The 25,321-nt window shown below is 58.2% G+C and overlaps 10 protein-coding genes across 10 annotated transcripts; 1 reads left to right on the top strand and 9 right to left on the bottom strand.

Annotated features, from left to right (window-relative positions):
* Nucleotides 1-152: 152 nt before the first annotated feature.
* On the bottom strand, nucleotides 153-1,991 carry J7T54_001835 (uncharacterized protein; the record flags this gene model as incomplete). The annotated part of the gene is made up of 1 exon (XM_051503874.1): nucleotides 153-1,991. The coding sequence occupies one exon, from the start codon at nucleotides 1,989-1,991 to the stop codon at nucleotides 153-155; it is 1,839 nt and encodes a 612-aa protein (XP_051364815.1).
* A 317-nt stretch (nucleotides 1,992-2,308) lies between these two features.
* On the bottom strand, nucleotides 2,309-2,797 carry J7T54_001834 (uncharacterized protein; the record flags this gene model as incomplete). The annotated part of the gene is made up of 1 exon (XM_051503873.1): nucleotides 2,309-2,797. One exon carries the CDS (start codon nucleotides 2,795-2,797, stop codon nucleotides 2,309-2,311), a length of 489 nt encoding a protein of 162 aa, XP_051364814.1.
* A 1,472-nt stretch (nucleotides 2,798-4,269) lies between these two features.
* On the top strand, nucleotides 4,270-5,352 carry J7T54_001833 (uncharacterized protein; the record flags this gene model as incomplete). Its single annotated transcript, XM_051503872.1, has 1 exon — nucleotides 4,270-5,352. The coding sequence occupies one exon, from the start codon at nucleotides 4,270-4,272 to the stop codon at nucleotides 5,350-5,352; it is 1,083 nt and encodes a 360-aa protein (XP_051364813.1).
* A 224-nt stretch (nucleotides 5,353-5,576) lies between these two features.
* J7T54_001832 (uncharacterized protein) lies at nucleotides 5,577-6,238 on the bottom strand (the record flags this gene model as incomplete). The annotated part of the gene is made up of 3 exons (XM_051503871.1): nucleotides 5,577-5,661; nucleotides 5,731-5,967; nucleotides 6,078-6,238. 3 exons carry the CDS (start codon nucleotides 6,236-6,238, stop codon nucleotides 5,577-5,579), a joined length of 483 nt encoding a protein of 160 aa, XP_051364812.1.
* Nucleotides 6,239-7,070: 832 nt separating this feature from the next.
* J7T54_001831 (SGNH hydrolase-type esterase domain-containing protein) lies at nucleotides 7,071-7,880 on the bottom strand (the record flags this gene model as incomplete). The annotated part of the gene is made up of 2 exons (XM_051503870.1): nucleotides 7,071-7,424; nucleotides 7,482-7,880. 2 exons carry the CDS (start codon nucleotides 7,878-7,880, stop codon nucleotides 7,071-7,073), a joined length of 753 nt encoding a protein of 250 aa, XP_051364811.1.
* Nucleotides 7,881-9,202: 1,322 nt separating this feature from the next.
* On the bottom strand, nucleotides 9,203-11,672 carry J7T54_001830 (uncharacterized protein; the record flags this gene model as incomplete). Its single annotated transcript, XM_051503869.1, has 3 exons — nucleotides 9,203-11,409; nucleotides 11,463-11,523; nucleotides 11,571-11,672. The coding sequence occupies 3 exons, from the start codon at nucleotides 11,670-11,672 to the stop codon at nucleotides 9,203-9,205; spliced, it is 2,370 nt and encodes a 789-aa protein (XP_051364810.1).
* A 1,566-nt stretch (nucleotides 11,673-13,238) lies between these two features.
* Nucleotides 13,239-13,903, bottom strand: J7T54_001829 (uncharacterized protein; the record flags this gene model as incomplete). The annotated part of the gene is made up of 2 exons (XM_051503868.1): nucleotides 13,239-13,504; nucleotides 13,573-13,903. The coding sequence occupies 2 exons, from the start codon at nucleotides 13,901-13,903 to the stop codon at nucleotides 13,239-13,241; spliced, it is 597 nt and encodes a 198-aa protein (XP_051364809.1).
* A 1,205-nt stretch (nucleotides 13,904-15,108) lies between these two features.
* Nucleotides 15,109-18,342, bottom strand: J7T54_001828 (uncharacterized protein; the record flags this gene model as incomplete). Its single annotated transcript, XM_051503867.1, has 3 exons — nucleotides 15,109-16,921; nucleotides 17,634-17,851; nucleotides 17,917-18,342. 3 exons carry the CDS (start codon nucleotides 18,340-18,342, stop codon nucleotides 15,109-15,111), a joined length of 2,457 nt encoding a protein of 818 aa, XP_051364808.1.
* Nucleotides 18,343-18,793: 451 nt separating this feature from the next.
* J7T54_001827 (uncharacterized protein) lies at nucleotides 18,794-19,633 on the bottom strand (the record flags this gene model as incomplete). Its single annotated transcript, XM_051503866.1, has 1 exon — nucleotides 18,794-19,633. One exon carries the CDS (start codon nucleotides 19,631-19,633, stop codon nucleotides 18,794-18,796), a length of 840 nt encoding a protein of 279 aa, XP_051364807.1.
* A 449-nt stretch (nucleotides 19,634-20,082) lies between these two features.
* On the bottom strand, nucleotides 20,083-23,361 carry J7T54_001826 (Acyl-CoA synthetase (AMP-forming)/AMP-acid ligase II; the record flags this gene model as incomplete). The annotated part of the gene is made up of 5 exons (XM_051503865.1): nucleotides 20,083-22,252; nucleotides 22,302-22,405; nucleotides 22,459-22,541; nucleotides 22,606-22,740; nucleotides 22,803-23,361. 5 exons carry the CDS (start codon nucleotides 23,359-23,361, stop codon nucleotides 20,083-20,085), a joined length of 3,051 nt encoding a protein of 1,016 aa, XP_051364806.1.
* Between the last annotated feature and the right edge of the window lie 1,960 nt (nucleotides 23,362-25,321).

Genomic DNA, 25,321 nt, shown 5'->3' with positions numbered 1-25,321 from the left:
ACCATGACTTGGAGGAGGGCTAGTAAATATGTCAATTAACTAGTGATAGACGGGGACTTTCGATGTAATCATGGCAGTATTCAGGGGTTGAGGTGCAACTGTGTACTGGACGCACCCGTGCAGCAGTTAGACGCTCCTTGCCCCATGCAAAGCTACCTCTTAGGCCCCTCTGCCGTGAGGAAATCAAAGTCAGCTCCCTGCTCCGCCTGCAGCACTTGCCTCATATAAAGACCCCTATACCCTCTCATCCCCTCCCTCGCCGCCCACGGGGCGGTGCTGCCCTCGCTAAGGAGCACGCCTCTCCTGGCTTCCACTCTCCGCGCAACCTCCTCGTCCGAGATATCAACATGGATCCTTCTGTCCTCCACGTCGAGCGTGATCACGTCGCCGCTCTGCAAAATGCCCAGCGTCGATGTAGGATCCGCCGCTTCGGGGGAGATGTGCAGACAGATGGTCCCGCCCGCCGTGCCGCTCATGCGTCCATCGGAGAGCCGCAGCATGTCCATCACGCCCTTCTCCGCGAGCTTCCGGGGGACAGGGATGAGGCCAGCCTCAGGCATGCCCGGGTTGCCGACGGGGCCGATGTTCTGTAGCACCAGCACGCTGTCGGGGTCCACGTCCAGGTTGGGGTCATCGATGCGCTGGGCGAGATCGGCTGATCCGGCGAAAACGACAGCCTTGCCCGTGTGCCTCAGCAGTCTCCTCTCCTTGGAGGCGCTGGCTTTCATGATCGCGCCGCCTGGAGCAACATTACCCCTGAGGACAACCAGTGATGAGGCGGGGTGGAGTGGCGAGTCGAAAGGCTGGATACAGCTGAGATCTCTAGGAACAGGGGCATGATGGGCCGAGGCCATCTCCTGGCCAAGCGTTCTCCCCGTGACGGTCAGGGCGTTGAGATGCAGCAGGGGCTTCAGCTCCATGAGCAGATCCAGCATGCCGCCCGAGTTGTGAAAGTCGGTCATGTAATTCTCGCCACTTGGCTTCAAGTCGACCAAGAGGGGGGTCTTGCGTCCAATCTCGTCAATCGTATTGAGGGTGATGTGACCCGCGACACCGGGATGACGCCCAATGATGGCCATCAAGTGCACAATGGCGTTTGTGGAGCCACCGATGGCCTGCAGCACGGTGATGGCGTTGAGAAAGGACTCTTTTGACAGGATTGTCTGCGGTCGACGCTCCTCCAGCTTTTGACACGCTTCCACCGCGTTCTTGCCCGTCTCCTCGGCGATGCGCAGTCGCGTCGACGACACGGCCGGTGCCGACGCGCCGTTGAAGGGCATGAGGCCCAGCCCAACCAGGATACAGGCCATGGTGCTCGCCGTGCCCATGACGCCGCATGTGCCTGCCGTAGGCGCCAGCTCCTCGTTGATGGCGGAGATGTCCTCGATATCAATGGTGCCGGCGCGGTACTTGGCCCAGTTGTTCCTGCAGTCTGTGCAGGCACCGATCCTCACGCCCCTGTGGCTGCCTGGCATCATTGGCCCCGTCACCAGGTGGAAGATGGGCTTGTTGGCCGATAGACCCCCCATCAACTGCGCGGGTACCGTCTTGTCGCAGCCACCAATAAGCACGACGGCATCACAGGGCTGCGCCCGGACCATTTCCTCCGTGTCCATGCTCATCAGGTTGCGCAAGTACATGCTCGTCGGGCTGCTGAAGCTCTCGTGGAGCGATATGGTGGGGAAGTCAATGGCAAGCCCACCGGCCAGCTGGACGCCGCGCTTCACGGCATCGAGAAGCTGTGGGATGTTGGCGTGGCAGGGGTTGAAGGAGGAGAAGGTGTTGGCGATGCCAATGATGGGGCGCGAGAGCGCGTCCTCACTGTAGCCGAGCGCTTTGATGAACACCTTGCGCAGGAAGAGCGAGAAGTGCGCGTCGCCATACGATGTGAGGCCCTGGCGGAGACCGGGTGCGTCGCTGGGGATTGGCGTCTCCAGATCGTAGTCTGCGTTGGCGCGGGTGGTGGGCTTGCTGTCCGTGGTGTCAGACATCTCGATCAGCGAGCAGAGTCTTGTGAGATCACCAGAATAGGGACAGGCGCCACGCGTTCTAAAGGACGACTCAGATCATTGCGATTGCCAACCCCGTCCGTGTCCGAGGACGCGGGGCAACTCCGACGCGGTCGGATGGGGAGGGGGATCGCCACGCGGGGCCGCCCGTCTGTAGACGTCCAGTCCACCGACAGTGTCTGTAGCTGAGATGATTAGTATTGTTGCTGATCCGTGCTGATTCCCTACACGGTCTCATCTGTCTATCCGTCTATGTGACTCTAATTATTGTCGTTGCATGTACGTGCCGCAGGACGGGTTCATCCCTGGTTCTTTTCCTCTGGCTTCTTCTGGCCAATCTTGACGAACTTGGTGTGCCTCCCCATGCTGACCGGCACCCTGTCATCGCCATCGATGCGGTTGATCTTGCAGTTGGTGAAAGCCATGCTCCCACCCACCTTCTCGGCCGTGGCCACAATCTCGAGCGTGTCGCCGACTTTGGCCGTGCCCAGATAGCTCACGTGCATGTCCACGCTGGCGCCGGTCGTGTCCCTCAGGTCGTGCGACGCAATGGCAAGGCCGGTGCTGAAGTCGACAATGGCTGAGGAGACGGCGCCGTGTACTGTGCCTCTGGAGTTGACATGGCACGCGTCGAGGGGCAGGTGGAGGACGACCTCTCCAGCGGAGGACCTGACAATGGTGGAGGGTGAGAGCAGAAAATTGTACAGAGGCGCATTGGAGATGAGGCGCTGCCGCACGGCCTGTAGGTGGTGGGAGCGTGCCTCGTGTGTGATTGTATCGGCTGTCATTCTGGCAACACCGGTGAGGGGAAGCGATGAGTGTATGTAGAGGTATCGATGGCTGCGTGAAGAATTTGAAGGTGAGGTAAATCTCATGAGCAATTGTAGATACCATGGATTGATGCATATACCCCGCTTGTTGCATATTGAAGCGGCTCAAGAGGAAGGAGCACCTGTACCTGCAGCAATGCCACCCACCCACAGGAACGCCTGCGTCGACAATGAACGCAATCATTCCATCCCCATTGCGACCGACCCATTGAGCATTCGACGCAGCTTCATTCGTTGCATACCGCTACAAAGGATTCTGATCCTTTCCGAGCACAAGGACAGCGCGAAAAACATCGAGTGACCATGAAGTCATGGACCATCGATCAACTGACGCGAGTGGCACGTTGAAACAAGTCAGAGCCGCCAGACCGAGGGGTGGTGCTGTCAACAACTCCGCATGCACACACGGCGCGCTTATGATCGCGGCGGCCAATACTTGACACGCTTGTCATCCAGTGTCATAAAACTTTGCCGTCTCCTCATTTGCCCGAATGTTGTGTCATCTGGATTCTGGAGCCCGAGATGCGAAACGGACGGTGCAAACAGGACAATTTGGAGATGCTGTTTGTCTGAGACGCAGGAGGAGCCCGGAAACGGTGAGCAGGGATCAGGGTGGCCTCTGACACAAATATCGAGCCACTTTGCCTCCGAACAAATGCGCCCAATGGTGCTCCTCAATTTCGTCCAGCCCGCAGGGATGATGGTGCCCCCACAGGGCCTGCTTCTTGGGCCTGTTCCAGAGTTCGGTGGACAATCCGACAAACTTGTTTGAAGTTTCGAACAATGTCCGTCCGATCAGACGCCAAATGAGCACTTCGCGGGCTTCAATGTATTGACCCTGTCACGACTGAACAGACCAGCATGGCGAAACAAGTTGACAACCACCCTTTGGAGGGAGGAAGAGCCTCATTCTCGCGTCCTTGGGTCGCTTTGGCTCCCGCGTATCATGTCACATTCGGCAGCAACCGAGACGAAACCTAGCCGCCAGCCCTGGCATCGACAGGGGGGGCCCACACCCAACGAGCCGGGATGTGTGCAGTCCCCTGACCTTCCTGGTCACTTTCAATTTCATCGAGTGTCAAGTAGAGTAGGCCAAGCATTTCGAGACGATTGGTTTCAACGGGGTTCACCAGATGGCAGGGGCATGAGATGCCTACATAACAGCCGCATGTCTGCCGTCTACACCTTCTGCTCCTCTGGCATCAGTCTATTCGCTTTTCGAGGATTGGTATCAGTCTCAGTCTCAGTCTTTCTTTTCAGCATCACCTTCATTCATTCTCTCTTACAGGCCTTGACGGTCATATTGCTACTATCACTCACAGCCTGGAGCTCGCCATTCATTCACAACATTGATACCTGTTCCTCGAAGACAGCCAGAACAAGACCAAACTACGCATCCCTTTCGTTTCACTACCCTCACACAAGACAACATGTTCTTCCAAGCGTCCGCCCTCGCGGCCATTGTGCCCCTCGTCGCCGCTCACGGCTTCATCAACGACCCTCCCGCCCGCCAGCCAGGCGATGCCTACACGAGTGTCTGCGGCCAGCAGCCCTTCTATCAGCAGTCCTCGGACATCAACGGCAACGTCCAGGGTATCATGCAGGTTGTCGGCTCCGACACCACCGACGACTGCAAGCTCTGGCTTTGCAAGGGCTTCCGCTTTGAGGACAACCAGGACAATGTCCAGACCTACTCGGCCGGTCAGACGATTGCCTTTGACGTCAATATTGCCGCCCCCCACACGGGTTACGCCAACGTGTCCGTCGTCAACACGGCGACCGACACCATCATTGGCGCCCCTATGATCGAGTTTGATGACTATGCCTCCAACGCCGGCTTCCCCGAGAACAACACTGCCTTCAGCGTCACCCTGCCCGACGACCTGTCCGACTGCACCGAGCCGGGCGCCTGTGTCATCCAGTGGTTCTGGGACGCCCCAGATATCAACCAGACCTACGAGTCGTGCGTCGACTTTGTCCTCGGCGACGGTGGTGACGATGGCGGCGAGTCGCCCGAGCCCACTTCTGCCGTCCCGGCGCCCACCTCGGTCGCCTCTGCCACCGCGACTCCTGAGCCCACCACTGTGACCCCTCCTGCCGACGATGAGGAGGAGGACGATGAGGAGGACGATGACTGCGAGGACATCCCTGACGAGGAGCTTCCCGAGGACGATGATGAGGAGGACGACGAGGAGGATGAGGACGACTGCGAGGACATCCCTGATGAGGATCTCCCTGAAGATGACGAGGATGACTGCGAGGATATCCCCGACGAGGATCTCCCCGAGGATGACGAGGATGAATACCCCGTCGAGGAGGGCGACGACAGCGAGGAGGGCGACGACAGCGAGGAGCCTCCCTCCGGCGCCCCTGCCCCCAGCATCTCGACCGTCAGCACCGAGCTTGCCGCCGTCACCCAGACCCCGCAGCCCACCGCCGTCACAGAGACGCAGACGGTCACTGTGACTGCTGAGCCCATCACCGTCACAGCCGAGCCCACTGCTTGCTCTTAAATGCTTTCTTCCCGGTGAGCAAGGAAGGAAAAGGAGTTAGATCGGTAATCAAGGAGAGGGGATGAATGGGGAGAGGTCTTTTGCTTCGCTGTCGAATATTATTTATCACCTGTGATTGTCAACAGACACTTGCACAAGCTGCCTCTCGTGAACTTGGTCCCGTGTTATGATTCCTTTCCATCTCGCCACGCTCTCGTCAAATGAACGTGCGACCCAAGCCCGGCCTAGAGAGTCTTGAGGCTCCCATCCTCCTGCACCATGTCCAGCACACCACTGAGATAATCCAGCAGGCTCAACTCGACACCCTGACTGCGCAGAATCGCATACGCAATGCTCACGTGAAAATAGAACTTTGGCAGAATGTACTCGCTCACATACCTCTGCCCACTCTCAAATTGAAAGTTTCCAGATCCCGTCTCCATGAGCAGCGGCGCCTCGGCGAGGCCGTCAAAGGCATCGGGCTTGACGCCCTCGAGCATAGTGATGGTCTTTTGGATGCGCTCTTGGAGTTGAGGAAAGGTTGTCTCGTCGTCGGCGAAGACAGGAGCTTCCACGCCCAGGCGGTGGAGGAGGAACTTGGCCCCATTGGAGCAGCTAGTGACCTGGAAGGCGAGGCTAACAGGGGGGCGCTTCACGTCAGCGTGGTTTCCGCCTTGAGACGAGGGTGGAGTGGGCGATGATGAGGGGGGAGGAGGGGGATATAGGGTCAATTGGCCCAGACCTACCCCTTCATGTCGTCGGCCAGCTTGGAAGCGAGCAGGTCCTCCTGCGCTACGCCCTTGGTCTCGCAGTGCTGGACCGCCTTGGTGAGGAGGCCCGAGAGGCTGCGGAGGTACTTGATGAGGACAGGGACGGACTGGTTGTATAGCGAGGTGGACGACGACATGATGGCTTTGGTCGGTGCTGGCTTCGGGAGATGGTGTCTGATATGAGACAAACGTAGAATGGAGGAGAATTCTTGCTGGTAAGCGTGGACTTACATGCTGCGTCCATTTATGTGCATTTAATATCCGCATCCTTGTTCTTGGCTGTCGGGATTCATTCCCCTCATCGGGTCACCCACCCGCCTCGTCGTCGAAGCATCATTTTACTTGGACGCTGCAGCGTACATCTGGTACTAAGTTACCGACCTCAATGAACCTGACTTTGGTTTTTCCAATAGATACACTAATCCTAAGCTGTCTTTCATTGACAGGATTGACTGCACTGTGACTTCATTACATGCAGTTGCTCTTGGACGGTTGTGTATTCGCGGTTATGATTACCCTGACCTCCATCCGCGGCTGTGGCGGCGGACAACTGTTGCATGTCCACCTCGCGAAAGACTAGTAAAGAAGAAACGGACAAGGACTTATGTTTAGTATTTAGAGATTGCGCTGTCATTTGTGGCTCACAAATACTTTTGTCGTTTTTTGGCCTTCATGCGCGGTGGAAATTGACAACTCGCAACTTTGGTGTACTAATAGTCACTGAAACACTTTCCATTTTTGGTAGATAGACATCCTTCAAATTTATGTGTACAGCCCCATACGTCTCAGATTATGGGGATCGCAGTGGTACATGGAAGGCCAGGTTTCAAACACAAAAACCGGGGTATGAAAGCAATAGCAGACCCCAGCATCTGTGTTGTTCTTTCATGGCGGTCTCTCGACCTTGTTCCACTGGAGCTTAATGATTTTTGTGCGCCATAGCTCGGCGGTCTTCATGTCAGAGAGATACTACTCCTCGCCCGTGGTGAATTCGCCATTCTCAATCTTCTCGCTGAGGGCCTCATTGGCCTCAAAGTACCGATCAAGATCAGGGCGGACCTCCAACACCAGGTCAAGCGTCATGCGACCAAAAACTATTTCACCGGCCGGGTTCAAGTGAGTTCGATCCGAGGGCTCCCAGTTGTAGTACTGAGCATTCTCGGCCCCAATGGCATCGACATATGTGGTGCTCGCCATGTTGAGGTCGACAAACTGGACCCCAGCCGCCTCTGCCGCCACCAGTGCCTCGTCACGCCACTCCTTGAGGTTCTGGACGACCTTGCCATCTTTGAAGGTGCGTCTGGTGAGGGAGGAGATGAAGATCTGAGGACGGTCTGGGTTAGCAATGTCCGTGACACATAGTAAAGGGACAGTACGTACCGGAGTGCCACCCAGGGCTTTGATGTCGTCGGCATAGCCGACCATGTTGACTCGGAACTCATCCAAGGTCATGACCTTTTGGTCATTGTGTCCAAATTGAATGGTCACAATGGGCTCATAATCGTCCTTGACACTTCCAATGGTCTCCACCAACCAGTCCCATCGCCCGTCAGATTTCCAGGTAACAGTCGTTGCTCCGCTCTTGGCTCTGTTCTCGCCCTCTCCCCCGTCTTGGAGGTAACTCAAGAAACCATCGCCCCAGCCTCCATCGACGGCCACGGTAGAGTCGCCGACGAGAAGGAAATATGGTGGCTTTGTCGGCTTGCATGGGGTCACAGGACCACCGTTCACAAGACCTGCCACGGCAGTGAGACAGGAGGCGATGGAGGAGAATCTCATGTTGGCAGCGAAGGCTTGATTTTGACTGAGTTATATTGGCAGGTATCCCTGTATTTGCACGGGTGATGCTTAGAGGTCGGTAGTAGCAGACTGGTGCTTGACGTGGGCACCCTGTGGAGTTTTATGCTGCCCGAGCTTTCGACGTACGGATTGATCATCGTGGCGAGCCCGGAGCCTCACCCTTTCCTCCATGTCATGAGGTTCCATCGCCCACGGACGAAGGGATCAGAAACGCCTTGCTTGGCGGAGGTAGTGAATCCGGTCCGGATAAAGGAGCTGTGTTACTCGGAGGAGAAGATCGCCTTGAGCATCAGATCCAACTTCGACCAGGTCAGTCCGCCTCACCATGCCGGAATAACTCCACTGATGGATACTGGGGTACTCCCGGAAAGATCTGTGAGGAACCATTGATCGCTCTCTCGGGTTGATTCTAACGAGATGCGGGGAGCGTCACATTGAAGCGTCGACGCGAGCTCGACCCAGATCATCCAGGAAGTTTCCCCAGACGGTTGCTGCCGTCCTCCCCGCATGCAGGATTCGGCAGACAAAAGCCCGAGAAGTTGTTGTTTTCTTCCGTGGTCCGTCATCTCCACACAGCCCCCTTCCAGGCGCACGAACTCCCCCGGCACCTCTGCTGTCCTCTTTGATGACCATAGTGATGGAAAAGCCCGATTGCTTATTGGAGTCTGTTGGCCGGTTCGTCCGCTAGTATTTAAACGACAAGGACGTCCTCGCTATTTCACACCACCAGAAGAAAGACGATGAATCCTTTCTTCGTGGTTCCGTCCTTCCTCGACGCACAAAATTGTCCATCGTTAGGGGAGCCATGTAGCAGGTAATAAAGCTGTCTGCGCTACGTCCTACTCCCCCCCCGGCGCCAATACCGATTGGATCCATCATCAAGGTGCCGGCTCGCTGCTTCAGTTCTCGACAAACTTAAGTTCCACGTCGCTAGGGCTGGCCTGTCTTGTCGGTGAAGTTATCAGCATCCCTGTCCCTGTCCAGGGGTGTGCAAGAGCCTAGGCCAGCAACGATTTCTTACCTCCTCCATCAACACGTGCTCACGTAGCTCCCTTACCTTGATAACTTAACAACCGAATAAATCAGAAGAAAATTCCTCGATTATCAATCTTATGTTAGCCATAATGATCTTCGCAAACGGACGTATGTAGCAGTGTAGAAACAGCGTGCTTAAACGATTATCTCGGCCACCGTACGGGATAGTTAACCGGTCTTCTGCTTAGAAATCAGACAAGAGTAGGACACCGTACAGGACGGAGATGAACAGAACCATCAGCAGGCAGCAAAAGATCACATCGGCCTCACAGCGCCACGGCCACGAGCCAGGCAGCGCCAAAGACACCAGCGACAATGCCCATCTCGAGTCGCGCGCCGCTGGATGGAGGAACCACAGGCGGGCCTGCGCCATCATCGCCATCACCAGATTCACCACCACCATCTCCATCATCTCCACTGCCGCCATTGTCGCTGCCATTGTCGCTGCCATTGTCGCTGCCACCGTTTCCTCCATTGCCACCGTCCCCATCATTGCCTCCACTGCCGCCATCGTTGCCTCCACTGCCGCCATCGCTCCCGCCATCACTGCCGTCGCCATCGTCATGACCGCCTCCTCCACTGCCGCCATCATTGTCTCCACTGCCGCCATCGCTCCCGCCATCACTGCCATCGCCATCGTCATGACCGCCTCCTCCACTGCCGCCGTCCTCTCCACCCTCGGAACCGTCATCGTCACCAGCATCCCCGTCGCCTCCTGTGGGCGCCGGACAGTCTCCGCCGGTAGCATCCGCCGTCGTGGTCGCGCACGCGCACACTGACTCGGCGCCGGTGATGACGGCCTGCAGGTCCCCAGAGTCGCAAGCTGTCGCCACGCAGGGGATGAGTAGCTGGCTCAGACTCGCCCGGGTGTCAGGCTCGCACTGACAGCCGTAGTCGTCGGCGTCGCAGCCAACACCGGGAGCCGCCGACGTGAAGCAGGGCTGCGCGCAGTCGGGCACTGCCGATGTGGCTACGGCGCCGCAATCAGCAGGCGTGCCAGGCGCGCAGGTCGTGGGCTCGGGGGCGCCATCGTCGCTCGTCTTGGTAGGCGATGGCGGCTCCTTGGTGGGCTCGCCGTCACCCCCGTTGCCAGGGCAGCCGCCAGTCGGGCCAGCCAGGGCACAGTCGCACACAGAGCTGGCACCCTCGATCACCAAGGGGATGGACGCTGGTGGGCAGGCTGTGGCCACGCAAGGGACGAGGATGGCCGATAGCGAAGCAAGCGCGTCGGGCTCACACTGGCAGCCATAGTCCTCGACACCGCAGCCAACGTCAGGCGCGCCCTGGGTGAAGCATGGCTGGGCACACTCGGGAATGACAGAGGTAGCAACAGGGCCGCAGTCAGGTGCTGTAGCATCAGCGCACGTTGTAGTCGCGCCATCATCCCCATCATCCCCATCACCGCCATCACCGCCATCACCGCCATCGCCATCGTCATCCCCACCAGTGGTGGTGGAAGGCGGCTTGTCGTCGGTCGTCGTTGGACAATCCCCTCCAGAGGGCGGTGCCGAAGCGCACGCGCAGACCGAGGCCGCGCCTGTGATCACAGCGGACAGATCACCAGAATCGCACGCCGTGGCCACACATGGGATCAGCAGCTGCGACAGCGATGCCTGGGCTTCCTCCTCGCATTGGCAGCCAAAGTCATCGACACCGCAACCCACACCAGGGGCGGCACTTGTGAAGCAGGCTTGGGCGCACTCGGGGATGGCTGTCGAGGCTACCGGGCCACAGTCCGACGTAGTCCCTCCCTCACAGGTTGTTTCTGGCGGAGGCTGCGTGGTCTCCGTGTCAGGAGGGGTGGTGCTCGTTGTGGTCTCATCATCATCACCATCGTCACCGCCTCCATTTGATGTTGTCGTCGTCGCTGTCGGTTCGTTCCCATCGCACGGTTCAATTGGGCTGGCCTCGACGCAGTCGCACAAGGCAGCCACGGATGACACTACCTCTATGGCACCGGGAATCCCGCACCCGTCAATCACACAACCCTGCGCGGCGGGCTGGATGATGGACTGGGACGCGCACGAGCACCCGTAGTCGCCCTCGCGACAACCAGCTTCAGTGACCGCAGCCGAGTTGATGCATGCTCTAGCACAGTCAGGCACGGCGTCGGCGCTCTCTTGGCAAGGGGAGTCCGGACTGCAGGTGACCTCGGGAGGAGGTGTCGTGGTGACCGACTGCTCAATGGTGCTCGTGGTCGGGGGCAGCTCCACGGTGGTGTCATCTCCGGGCGTAGATGTGAGAGTGGATGAGGGGGTTTCTTCAGGAGTGGACGTGGCCGTGGCCGTGGAGATGTCTGTAGAGATGTCTGTCGGAGTGGTCTCTGGGGGCTCCGGCGTGGCAGTGGCTACGCAGGCGCATACAGAGCTTCCGGCGGCAATGACATTGTTCAACTCGCTGAATGGGCAGCCAGCAAGGACGCAGTCAAGGGCCGTCTGGACAATGGCCTGCGATGACTCGGGAGTGCAGCGGCCTGTTGTTCAGCACGCGTCACCGGCGTTGTCAACGAGGCTGGGGAGGACTCACAGGCGACGTCAGTTGCGACAGTACATCCTACGGCCGACCCGGCCGAGATGATGCACGAGAACTGGTTTGCGTCAGCGGCAGGTCAACGCTGCCAGACGGAAGACTCACGGCACACTCTGGAAAGTTGGTCGTCAGGCTGAGACATTCTTCCTGGGCAGCCACCAGCTGCAGCAGAGCCAGCAGGCCCAAGGTAGGTGCAGGTCGTCGCATGCTGATTCCGAACTTCACTCTGCTATAAAATGTCTTTGGGCGTGAAGAAAGCTTGAGCTGACACTGTCATGAACCCGCGAGAGAGAGAGAGAGGCGTCGGAGATGGTCAGGTTGGCAAGGAGGAAGCCTCATATAGGCGTGCACAGGGGGCCCCCTTTCAGCCTCGGCGCGGCAGCTCCTTGACATCTGGTCCGACTTTCCGACCTCGACGAGCCTTCCAGGCTCCAGCATACATTGACAAGGCTCTGGGAGATGAGGATTACGTTTCGATGCTCGATGGTACCCTGGACAGCACGATACTACCAACAGCGGCTGCACACTGCGGTCCAAGTGGGCTGGGGAATCCCTGTACTTTTGACATGGCCTTGATTTGCAGTGTTTGCATCTGGCTGGTGTGTTGGCAGTGCAACCACGGGTGTTCGGCGATGCGTTGCTTTGACGAGTATCTTGCTAGTTGATCTTCGAGTGAAGGTTCCTGCTGCGTCGTGCTGACTGCTCAGCAAAGTGTCGGATGAGGCTGTCGTCTGGTTGGAAAGATTTCCTCAAAGTTGGATACTGCCATGCCCATGGCAAGCGAACGCGGCTGGCGATGTTTCGTTTCTCTGCGCAGCCAAAGAGGTCTTTTGAAAGTGTGGCTCGTATTGGGCCATGCAAACCGAGATGAGCAGCCGCGCGACGCAATGCAACGTACGTTGCAGGGGATCATGCCCAAAGTGTTGCTCTTGTCGTTGGTTCGACTGAACATGTGATTCCGACAACGAGTTAAGTTAGGTATAATGTGACAGCTCGCAAGGCGTCTTCAGGCACGGGCTAGCCACCATGTAGTAAGGATCAGAGCGGTGGGCTCCCTGCACTCCGCGTTGCGATCCAATCCCTCATTCGCTAGCTGCCCGGACATGGCAGCAGCCAAGCCTGCAAGGTGAGGTCGGAACGCGGGGAAGCGGGGAGGCGATGGTAATGGTAACGGTGATAGAGGGTGGTCGACCGTCAGGGGTTGCCGCCGGAATCTCGCACGGCATTGGTGTGGATGCCCGGAAGTAAGCGCAACATTGTGCCCTGCCTGTACGTGCAGTGACAGCAAGCCAAGCAGAGCCATGTTCAACTTTTGACCGAGCGTGTGCTGCGACCCCTGTGCGTGAGCCGATGTGCCGCCTTGGGGCTGTCGGCCGTCCGTCTCTGGTGAGGTCATTCTAGTTGTCGAAAGCTTTGCTGTGACTCTGGCCTCGTGATATGCCGGATCAACATCGTCTTGGTCGCCAGTTTGTTGTGCCCGCGTGCGTGAGGATGAATGGAGGGCAGAAATGAGAATAAGTCCCTACCACCTGAAGCAGGTGCCCCAGATGAGTGTAACTTGGCTGTGCCATTGGATCATCAATTCGACAGGAGCCTGCTCCTCTATGTGGAGGGAAGGACCAAGCCCCGTACCTTCACGCATGGCAATGTGACGTTGTTGTATAGGGTAGGTATTACAATACTTGTACTTGTCTAGTGACTATGACCGCCAAATGCGAATGCAAAACACGCTGCAATGCTCCAAATCATGCCCTCTGTCGCCGTCATCCTTCCTTACGAGTAGGTGCAGCTGACGGGCTCCTCGGTGGGCAGGACCATGGCGTTGAAGCCAAGGCAGCCCTCGCTGCCACCGGGGTTGGTGACGCCCGCGTTGACCCAGATGGACCACGAACCCTCGGGAATGGCGGGGCAGGCGATGAGGCCGGCGCCGTTGAAGTTGAGGTAGCTATAGTCGCCCTTGTCCGTCGATGTCCAGCCGGTCAGCTCGGCGTTGCGGGGGAAGCCCTGGCCGCCGGAGAGGTAGCCGACGTTGCCCTGGCCTGGTGGGTGTCAGTAATGTAACTCAAGACAACAGAGGTGGGAAAAAAACAAAAAGGAAAAAACATACCCATGCCGGAGCGGTCGACCCAGACCTGCTGCTCCTCGTCCGTGTCCTTGTTGTAGAGGAAGAGGGCGCCGTCGCGCAGGGAAAAGGTGGCACCGTTGTTGGTGACGTTGGCGTCGCAGGTGGCGTCCTGCGCCTCCTCGGGCAGGTTGATCAAGAGGTTGCTCTTGCTGGCGCTGACGGTGCCGAAGTGGATGGGGCTGGCGGAGCGGAGGCTCATGAGGCCGAAGGCCTTGACGTCGGTGGTAGTCGAGGGCGAGGGGGTGGCATTGGGCGCGGGCGCGGCGGAGGTGAGGCCGGCGGCGAAGAGGGTGGTGAGGGCAGTGAACTTCATGATGGCGGTTGATGTGAGGTGATAGGTGTCGAGTGATGTGGTGGATGTGAGTTGTTGAGATTGATGTCGAGTGGTGGGTGGTGAGTGTGGTTGATAATTGATCCCAAAGAGCGGACGTCGAGGGGCCTTTATTATACCATTTCCTGCGCTACCGGTCGCCCCGCGACAGTCCAGTCGGTCTCCGGGTCTGGATCAAGAAAGCCACGGGAATGACGATGGCTCGCTTGGCCGCGCTGCGGACCAGGATGATCACCTCGTATAGAGCGAGACTGAGAGTGCCGGGCTCCGCCTCCGCAAGTCGGACATGCCCTGCGGTGACGAGTAATGCGGTCGAAATCCCCGACTATGCAAGCGGGCCGAGTTGTTCAAGCACATCGTAAAAAAAGGTACGGATACTACACTAAAAATGGTGGTGCCACGAGTATTCACAGCCTCAATCTCGGGCGTGTCCACCTTTTCCCAGGTCTGGGCCGTCGTTCGCCATGGCTGTGGTGGCCTGTGGAGGCGTCGTGCCCTGGAGGCTGGGCCTGGCAGGGACTGGAGATCTACATAGTGTGGGACTCTAGCAAAGGTAAAAAGTGAGAAACTGTCCCATACGGGCCAGACATGACGCCACGTGCACTGAGTTCACGCTTGGCTGGCCGTGGGTGGTTGTTTGATTTTTGCTCTCATGATGGCCTATTATTCACACAGACGCCAAATCCTGTCGAAGGCACAGAGTTCAGAGGGAGGACAAATAGGAGAGGAGGCCCAGTGTTGATGCCGATCACACCTCACAAAATCGGGTCCAGCTGCGGCCGCGTCCCTTGCTCCAGGCAAATAATAAATACCTACGTATGTACGGAGGCTGAGCCAAGACCCAAGAGCCAAGACCGTCAATGCAATGCCGTGGATGGTCGCTTGGCAGACGTGGAACTGCCGTCGACTGCCGTATTTCCTGCGTGCGTCCGCTGGCCGAGATTGGTGTGGATCACACGAATAATGCGCTGGACGAGGCCAAATGATGCGGAGCTGGACATTCATTACTTGATGTCATCAGCATCATCCCGTTGTTCGCGTTCGCCGTCAGGCGTCCAGAATGGGAATTCAGATCCACACATCATCAGCTACCGATCAGAACGGCATAAACTGGCCTCGGCTATCCGTCATTCCATTGCATATGCGTGACACGCTGTACGACGTCGGACGCTCTGCCTGCTCGTATTCTATCCAAGCAAGCGCTGCTCATCAATCTCCAAGTCCCGCTCGGCCTCTGGCTGCACCGGCTCCTCGGACAGCCTTGGATTCCGCAGCGCCAGCGCAAACACAATCATGGGCACGCAGATCACCATACCTGCCATGCACAGGAGACGGTGCGTGCCCGCATAGCTCTCGATGATGGCCGATCGAATCTCCGTCCCCACGGGATACTCTGCGACAATGGCAAATGGTGACTTGTAGATGTCGTCGGCCAGGGTCACATTCGGCTGAAAGGCCAGGTTCGACCGCAGCATGGTCGGCAGCGTCTGCGTCCAGATGGCGCCCGACAGACTCGTGCCAAAGGCACTCCCGACATTGTAGAAGGACAGGTACAAACCCGTCAGGATGGCCACGTGCTCCTTGGACGCCGACGCCTGGATGGACGCCTGGGTCGGGTACGCAAACAGACCGCCCGCCATGCCCATGATGACCTGCCCGGTAATGAGGCCCCTTTGCGATGCCACGGACGCCCCACCGTTGAACCGGATTAGTACCGCAAAGGCCAGCATGAAGATGCAGGTCCCGAGCACAATGATGTACTTGAGACGCCGCACCCTATAAATAATGATCCCCGTGACGACGCCGCTCAGGACGCCAAAGAAGGAGAAGAAGGACAGGATGCGGGTGGCGGTGGCAATGGGAAAGTCAAATGCCACGACGAGGACCGTGTACAGGTAGTTGCCCTGCGTGTACCACGCAAAGTTGAGCAGGCTGCGCACCGCGAGCGCAGCCCAGACGCCCCGGTCCGCGAGGAGGGCGAGAGGCACCAGAGGCACGCTGGCGCCCTTTTGCTCCCAGACGACAAAGGCCGCGGCCAACATGAGGCCGATCGTCAGCGGCACGACAATGTGAGGGTCCCGCCAGTGGCCGACCTTTTGGCCCGTAATGGTCAGCGGCGCAAGGACCAGCGAGAACGAGGAGATGACCAGCACGAGGCCAACGACGTCGAGCTGATGATACAAGGTGCGGGCCACCTCTCGCGCGCCCCTCTCCTTATCCGCGCCTGCGTCGGCCAGAGATGCCATGTGCTTGCGCGCCCTGCGCTCCATGGTGTACAGCGACCAGAGGAGCGGCAGGGACGCGACGGGGTAGATGATGGCCCACATGCCGAGCCCCCACCGCCACGTTGTCACGCGGAGCACGGCGGACGTCACGTTGCCGCTGATCCAGGTGTTGACGACAAAGGGCAGGGCCGGGATGTAGCTGAAGAAGACGCGGGCACGCAGGGACGAAAAGTCGGCAATGAGGACCTCCAGGAGCAGGACGATGCACGTGTAGCCGACCTGGTAGATAATGGCGCCGGCGCAAAAGACCTCGACGGAGCCCGCGGTGGACTCGATGGTGATGCCGGCCGTGTAGAGGACCGTAGCGAGGACGACGACCTCGAAGCGGCCCAAGACGTCGGCGATCTTGGCGGCCGTGGGCTGCGCCGCGACAGCGACCACGCTGCGGAAGACGTTGATGGTGGCCAGGTACGAGTGTAGGTGGAAGCTGGCCGTGGCGTACGGCTGGTAGGTGGAGCGGACCTGCGACTCGAGGCCGTAGGCGTAGCCGACGAGGAAGATGCTGAAGAGGAGGACGGCGCGTTGCGAGGCTGTCAGCGTCGACGAGACGGCGGCCATGCGGGCGACGCCAGCGGACAGGGGGGGCGGCGATGGTGCGTCGTGGTGGTGGCTGCTCGCCTGGTCTTCGCTGTCGACATTGTAGATGTGTGTCGTCTGTCGACGGTGGTCGTGCACAGCCTTGCTGGCGTCTTGTTGGTGCCCCAAAAGAGGCGTTCTGTCTGATGAAGACACGGAAAATGAGGAGCGTGAAGACATGGTATACGTCTGCCAGCCAGCCAGCAGGTTTAGGGTCGAATCAAGCCGGCTGAGTGATTACTAGACAACGCTCGAATAGCAGCGGAGAGAAGTGAGGCGGAGGTGAGGGCGGACGCAGAGGGCAGCCAGGAAGCGCCATGTCAGTGGGCAGATGAGAGACATGGAGAAGAGTCAGAAGATTGGGAGAGAAATACCGCGGACGGGATGGGAAAAGGAAAAGTGGACAGGAGAGTGGTGAAGAAGTAACGTGATTGATGCGTGATGGCAAGTAGTGAGACACGGCGGCTGCAGGCACGAGTCTATTAGCCAGTAGCAGTAGCACTGCCAGCCTCAGCTGATCGTTGCAGCTGATTGATAAGATGAGCGCCATCAGCCAGCGGCCCAGCCAGCGGCCCAGCCAGCGGCCCAGCCAGCGCGGCACCAGCGGGTCTTCCCGCCCCGGCGTACACACTGCTAGGGTCTGCCAGCCTGTCTCCGAGGGACCGAGTCCATTGGAAGAGGCAAGGAGTAGTATTAGTACCTGTAGCCAGGGGCCCTTGGAATGAAAGTCAAATCATTCACTCAGAAATATGTTCCATGTCAGGTAGTCAGCATTCGGGGAGTATCGCAATCAACGCGCCACACAGTTGTGACAGTACTGCCATGCTGTCATCACCCGACCGACCGCCTACCCTGCGTACTGCGCAAACGGGTCCACCAGAGGATCCCGGCTACGGACGTATTCCGCCCCGCGAGAGACCCCCTCGGCGACATCGGACCCGTGCTGCTCCTCCACAAAGGCGTACATCATGTCCATGCCCGCCGATATCCCCGAGGACGTCCAGACATTGCCATCCACGACCCAACGAGCCTCCTTGACCCATTCCACGCTCGGGCCCTGCGTGACCACCTGGTTCTGTCAGGACTTCCGTTGATGATATCCATGCGCACAAGTTCACAACACGTCTGACTCACCCACGCAAAGGCCATCTTGTTCGACGTCGCCCTCTTGCCGTCGAGCAAACCCGCCCGTGCGGCAATGGCGCTCCCCGTGCACACCGTCAGGAAATATCGCAGCGTCGGGTACGCACGCTGAATGTACTCCACCACGACACGGGTATCCTCCACGCTCCGGGCGCCAATCCCGCCTGGCACGATGAGCACCTCAATGTCCGACGGTGCGTCATTGTACGTGTGTGTTGGCACTACGCTCTGCCCGACACGACCGGTCGATGCCTTGCAGAGGGTCGAGACGGGGTCGAGCGTTGGGCCCAGCACCGACAGCTCGAGGGCCGGCATCGACTTGGCCATGATGTTGAGAATATCCAGCGGCCCAAAGACGTCCAGCGCCTGGAATCCGGGGTATAGCGCCACGGCGTACTTGGTCGGTGCGTGCGGCATGGTTCTGCTCGTGAGATGGAGTGGCTGTTACGTTGAGGATTGGTCTGAGACTACATCACAGTCAAACCGTCCCAAACAGGGTATTTATGTCTTTTCCATGGCCTCAGTTCCTACTGACGACCGGAGGCGGGGACCGCGGGGTTCATGATGAATCACAGAGTCTGGGCGTTCTCACCATCTGTCGGCCCGACATCGGCTGGCTAACAAGTCACTGTAAGCCATGTAATAGAGGAGACGAGTATTGACGATGGTGAAAAATAAGGAATGTTGTTGTGACTCAATCTAGACGCCAACGCCAACGCCAAGAAAAGAATCCATACACGCGCCTTGGACGGGTAGGAAAGAGATCACAATGACCCTCTCAGGCAAGCCCCCTGGGCCCTATCCCATCAAACAGCAGCTCATCAACAACATCATCCGGCGGACGAACCCCCCTTCGCGCAGCCGCGGCCTACGCGATCCGCTCCTGTTCGCTCGTCACCTCTTCCGGATCCAGCGTCCGCAAATCCCACATGATCTGCGCCTTCTGCTCGTCCGTCGGCACATGGACAAAGCCAACGTACATGTGCATCTCGCACGGCCCCCAGCGTCCCTTGTCCCAGGCCTGCTGCGCGGTATGCATGAGGATGCGGTCCTCGAGCTCGAGCAGGCTGAGATCGTCCGGGAGGAACCAGGGGCGCAGACCCCACGAGTCTTCGAGCTCGTGCACATCCATCAGCATCGGGTCCCGCGGATGCGCCCGGTCGGCGTGGAAGCGCACCCCAAAGTCATAGCACTGCCCGCCCCAGGGCAGGTGGAGGCCGATGGCAATGGCGCTGCCCAGATTCTGGAGGAGCGGGGGGCTGATCTCCCTCGCGACCATCTGGGCGACGCGTCGGATGTGGGCGTTGTACAGCTCGGCTGGGTCCGCGGACAGGTGGCCGCGTTCCGGTAGGGTCGAGGGGATATATGTGTCGAGGAGATCCCTCGGATTGCTAATTGGACAAGGCGGGTTCACGTAGTCCGTCGCGGGCAGGACGAGCGAGGTGCGGCACATGGGACAGCTCGTGGCCCCCGAGTCGAGCCAGTCGTCTATGCACTGCTCTCCGAAAAAGTGTCCGCACACGAGTAGGCCAGCCGGGCCAACGCATAGGTCTATGTGCTCTTTCTTGGGGGTATCGCAGATGTGCATGCAACCCATGCAGATCTCGCATCGTGGGGTGATGCGGTCAATGTTCCGGTGATCCGCGGCCACAGCAAGGCGGATGGGCGGGAAGTAGGCCGTCTCAAAGATCTCGTCTGGGAACGACATCGTTCTCTGCCTTGGATAACGCTGTACTTCTTAGTTGCTTTGAGAAAAAGGTTAGTCGGCACGGTGCAAGAACACGTTGCAGATCTACTACGTAGTTAGCGTCCCCAGGGGCGCCGGGTGAATCTCATTCTGGTCCATGACTGGACTGAACAATGGCATTGTAGTCGTGGAACATGTCGAGCACCAAACTGAATGGGAGAACATCGCCTTGTAGGGATCTGACACACCAAGCGTGTGAAGACACATTCCATTAAAAAGAGTAGGTGAAATGGTATAATGGTAAGAAAAGACAAGAGAAAACAGCCAGACAGACAGGCAGGCTATGCCATGTGAATGAATCCAGAACGCGCCTTGTGAAAAAAGAAAGGTTGAGCCTCCCAATGAAAAAATGAGAAATTGACAATGAAAGGAGATATGTCCATGAGTGGACGGGACAGGTCCTTGAACACTCAGCTGTCCCAGATGGCACCGTAGGCCGGCACGCCACGCGTCTGAAGACCATATACCACCTTCTTGGTGATCTTCTCGTTAGCGATGATAATGACAGCCTCGGCCCCGAAATTGGTCGCCATGTTGAACCCCATCCGCACCAGATCAGGACGTCCGTTGACCTTGGTGTCGTGGATGACCGCGTCGGGAATGTTCCGGCGGATCGTGCTGGTGACGTCCTCGCCAAAGGTCGACTCAGGGTCCTTGGTCGACCAAATGAGCTGTGTAGGGCAGCTCGGCTGCCCAATGTGGCCGAGGACGGGCCCGATGCCCGAGCCCGTGGCGATAATGACCACGCGGTTGAACAAAGTCGCTATGCGCATGACGCCGCATGTGGGCAGGCCACGCACCCACATCTTGGTCGGGGGGTTCTCAATGCAACGACGCGTCCAGTCCCCAGCGTTGGATACGACCAGGGAGTATCCCTTGCCCGAGGCCTTGGGCTTTGGGATCGTGGCGAAAGAGTGCCATTCCAGGAGAGGCCTCTCGGACAGGCGTGTGAAGCTGCCATTGACGGGTGTGGTATAGTCAAAGTGAAGACGGATAGCGTGGTTGGACAAGACCTCTGTTTCGACGCGCACCTTGCGAAGGAAGAACCACGAGGATGCGACGCTCAAGCTGGCCACGACGAGGATCCAGAAGATGGGGCTCCTGGCCAGGGCATGACCGAGCTCCTGGGTAGGGCCTCTCTCGCCATCCACGGACAAAACGGTGCGAACCCAGAAGATGACGAGTGTCGTCCATCCCACGAAGCGGTGGATGCGCTCGAATTGGTTGTGGTAGCGCTTGCGGAAGCCAGGATAGGCGAAAGCGACCATGCTGACGCAGAGGATGCACAAGATCCACGAAAGCACCAGGACGGCTAAAACATTCGGGTTCAATTGGTTGAGGGTCCCGTCCGCTACGCGATCCCAAGTGGCGCGCACGGTGGAGATGAGTAGCCAGGCCGTTGCGCATATGCCAGCACCCGAGTGAACACCACCCAGATGGTAAATCTCCGCGCATCGCGATCGGATCCAGAGAGGACATCCCTTGGGTACGGAACAGAAAATGGTGTAGAGAGCGTTGATGACGAGCTCCTGGCGGATCAGGATGCAAACCACCAGGTTGCCGGCCACCAAAAGGTTGAGCCAGGAATAGCCGCCGTCGGTGACGAGAAGGGCGACGAGAAATCCAATGTTGAGCAGCCACACGAGACTGAAGAGCTGGCGGTAGATGATGAAGACACGGTGGCGGAGACCTCGCCAGGGACGACCTCTGCGCTTGTCGGGGATTTCGGCCGAGAGGTCCTTCTTGTCCGTGGTCGTCGACGTTGTCGTGGTGGTCAGCGATGTGGCAGAAACGGATGTACCCGAGACGGAACGAGTCTCCACGGCAGCCTCGAGATCCACAACCTTCTCAGACACCACTGCGGGCTTGGGCTCTGCCGCAGGTTGAGCCTCCTCCTCCTCCTCCTCCTCCTCCTCCTCCTCCTCCTCCTCCTCCTCCTCCGCCACGTGCATCGTCATCAAGGACTTCTTGTCAATCTTGCCGTTCGCCGTCGATGGCAGATGCGAGAGAAGGATGATCTTGGAAGGCACGGCATAGTATGGCTGGGACTTCTTGGTGTGGTCGAGGATGGAGACGTTGTCGAGATGATCCGGGGAGACGAAGCCGTGAATTTGACCATCGATGAGCAGAGCAGTTGCTCTTGTGACGCCCGGGAACGAGGCCAAAGTGGCAGAGATGCCATCAAGCTCCACGCGGAAGCCCTTGACCTTGACCTGGTCATCGGCACGCCCAAGGATGTCGATGGCGCCCCCTTCCATCCATGACCCGAGGTCACCTGTCTTATACATAAACGAGCCGTCGTTGGCGAACTTGTCCGGCAGGTATGCCTCCTTGGTCTTGGCCTCGAGGCCTACATAGCCCCTGGACACGCCATGGCCGCCGGCCCACATGGCTCCAGAAGCACCGAGAGGGACGCGCTCAAGGTCCCCGTCAAGGATGTACACTTTGTTGTTGGGTGTCGGCTTGCCAATGGACAGCTTCTGGCCAACAACGTGCCTGGACATTGTGTTCACAATTGTCGTCTCGGTAGGCCCACAGCAGTTCCAGTACGTCGTGTGCGTTGCCCAGAGGTCGGCAAGACTAAGCTGCGTCAGCGACGTTCCGGCGGCCAAATGACTCCAGCACTCACTTTTGGGACGATGCCTCGCCCGCCGTGGCCACCGCCCGGATCTTGGGGAATTTTGTGGGGTGGTACTTGGAGAGAATCGTAGGTGTGCAAATCAAGACGTTGATCTGAAACAGTTAGCTCGCAGTCCGGTGATTGTGAGCGAAGAGATAGTACTGACCTGCTCCAGTGCCGGCTCCCATTGAGAGCCGCGAACGACGAGGGTGCCGCCGTTGCATAAACAGGCGAAGATCTCCCAGGCAGCTATGGATCCCAAGTCAGTACGTTGTTGACTGTCATGTGTCTTTCTGTACCCAAGTGCACTCACCCATGTCAAAGCTTATGTTCAGAATGCTGCCGACACATGTCCCGGGCCGCACATCCAGGTTGCCGGGACCCTGGCACACCAAGTTCGCTACATTCCGGTGGGTAACGTCTACTCCTTTGGGCTTCCCGGTGGTCCCTGATTGGGTGTCAGTCAGCAGCCGCTTGGGAAAACCCAGGAACCAGGTAATGCAATCATACCAGATGTGTAAATGACGTAGCATCCGTCGTCGGCCGTTGCCAGGTCAAGCACCTCTTGATTCGACCATGTCTCACTGTCAGAACGGCAGTGTTCGTCGATTAGAACGGGCGTCAGCGGCGCATGTTGGTGGAGGTCCTCGAGTCGCTGCTCCGTCGAGGAGATGCAGAGAACGACCGAGCAGCCCGATTGCTCAATGACGGTTCGGATGGTGGACTCTGGCACAACCCCCCCGTCCAGAGGGACGTACTGCGCTCCACAGGATAGGATGGCCCAGATACCGACAATCATTTCTTGGCCCCGCTTCACGAGTAGTGGGACGCGCTGTCCTCGACCTACACCGAGGCCTCGGAGCTTTCTCGCCAGGCTCTGTGCATGGATGCGAAGTTGACGATATGTGAGCTCCCGCGGCGGCTGGCTCGAGAGGTCCCTGACGGCAATGGCGTCGGGGAAGCCGAGAGCATGGTGGTAGAATGAGGCAGTGACAGTAGGGAACGGACATCTCGTCATCTCGCCCTGCTCGTAGGAGCGGACGAGGGACAGCTCGTGCTTCGAAGCCATGGTGTTGCGGAGCGGAAGCAATATAAACAACAACAGGAAGAGTGAAGAATGGAAATCTCTGTCGAGTAGCTCTTGTCCACATGCCTCTTGTCGGGGCAAGACGAGGCAGGTTTATATAAACTCGAGAAGCGTTCGCAAAGCTTGCCCTCAGGGCCATTTCCATGATCTGCACTCTTCAAGACGTTCCCTTCCTTCCCTTGATCTCCTCGTCCTCATACGAGCCATTCATGCCTACAGCAAGACATGCCGTGGATTGTGACCGAGCGTGATGCTGGTTGCCAGGGAGCTTGTGCTCGCTTTGAGATGGTTGACCGGCGATATCTCGACGGTACTTGACGAGACAAGGGTAGGGTCGAGTCTCCTCGACAGCCGATGGGGGTCCACAGGAATGCCGCTGCTGGCCATCTTTGAAGAAAAGAGTAATTGCCAATAGATGGGTGGTCAGACCACAGGAACAGGAGGAGCGCCTGGGCGCCTGGGCGCCTGGCTGTGCGACAATGTCATCAAAGCTCAGCTACCGGGGAGGGCCAGGGTGCTCCACCCCACGCCACGCGGGAGAGGTTGAGTGGTGAGGTGGGATTTCTGTATAGTTGATTCCGCCGATCGGACACCGAGGAGGTCCAAGGGAAGCCGGGGTTCCGCAAATTCTTCAACGGTAGGTCATTTGTGCCTGGCGTCCCATGGTTCTGGGAATGCATGTGAACTTCGGACCCAATCCAGTGCATTCTTGTCTTGTCTCGGATCCCTCGTGCGCTAGGTCTTGCTTCAGTGCGGTTGGCCCCCAAAGACCATGCGTGCCAGTGGCCGCCAGAGGGTTACATCTCAATTCTTACCACTGGGATCCTGACGAAGCGGAAACATCCCCGGGCAAGGTTGACGGTGCCGGCATCTCACTTTGGGCCAGCCAAATTCTCCGGCAGTCGAAGGGCGCAGTGGACCTTGCACAACTGATCGCCTCGAAATATCGACGTCGGGTGGCCCCATGACGACAGGTGTCAAACGAGTGCTGTGGACTTTGTTGAATTGTGCCCTGGATTAGCTTTCAGAAAGAATGTGTTGCACTGTCGAAAGTCGGAGATGGAGTTACATCATCATCTCTACCACAAGAGGCCTTGTGGCAATGCAGAAGCTGCTCGAGCTGCCCCCAAGGGAAGCAAGTCTCGACACGAGATACTGTAGACTGCCTGTCTCTCAACGCAAGGCTGACAGACAGGCCACGCAGATGAAAAAAGCAGCTAGTTAGTAGCACTAAGACAGCGGAGGGCGGAGGGCGACATGGTCAAGATCGAAACTCAAGGGCCCTTGTGCGTAAAGTGCCAAGTCTCCCTTCCGCAGGGCAACGCGTGGGTATGGTTTTAACTCCGTGCACTCGAGTGACTTTGGACATTGCTTCTGGAATCAACAGCGCCAGATTTATCGCACCCTCGAGGTGTCAACCGTCCAACAGGGCTACTGGCGTCGGCCATTAAGAGCACTTGTTCACTTGAACATTCTAGTTGCTCCCAACTCCAGTGACACCGGGGTGGTTTGTCTTTTCACGTCTAGTGGGATGCGAATGAAATAATTAGCCTGGGCTTGCTAATCAATACACCACTCAGATACGCGTGCGCATGTTGCGGGAGGTTGTTCGAACGGCGATGCTACCCAAGGGCCGGCGCACTGTCGTGTCTCGGTCAATTGGCGCGATTGCTGGCGCAACGAGCTGAGCGCAGCCTCGTCCTGGAAAATCGAGGGACTAGTGTTTCCGACACGGTACTGCCGACATGTCTTGGAGCGTAATCTGAGTTACGGCGGGTGTGGCTCATGGGAGAAGGACGTTACCCATTGACCCGTGGGTGACCGACCACCGACAATGCGCCGAGTCACGTGTTGCCACGCAACAGCTTTAGGGAAGTCGCGCTCTCGTCTCACTTGCCCCCTTGCGAGATGAGATCACGAATCTTTCTGAAGCCACGTCAAG

Source organism: Emericellopsis cladophorae (genome assembly GCF_022114955.1).
Source record: "Emericellopsis cladophorae strain MUM 19.33 chromosome Unknown NODE_6_length_900724_cov_123_231613, whole genome shotgun sequence".
NCBI classification, from domain to species: domain Eukaryota; kingdom Fungi; phylum Ascomycota; class Sordariomycetes; order Hypocreales; family Bionectriaceae; genus Emericellopsis; species Emericellopsis cladophorae.
The sequence above is the reverse complement of the archived record's forward strand: the minus strand, read 5'-3'. Positions and strand labels throughout refer to the sequence as shown.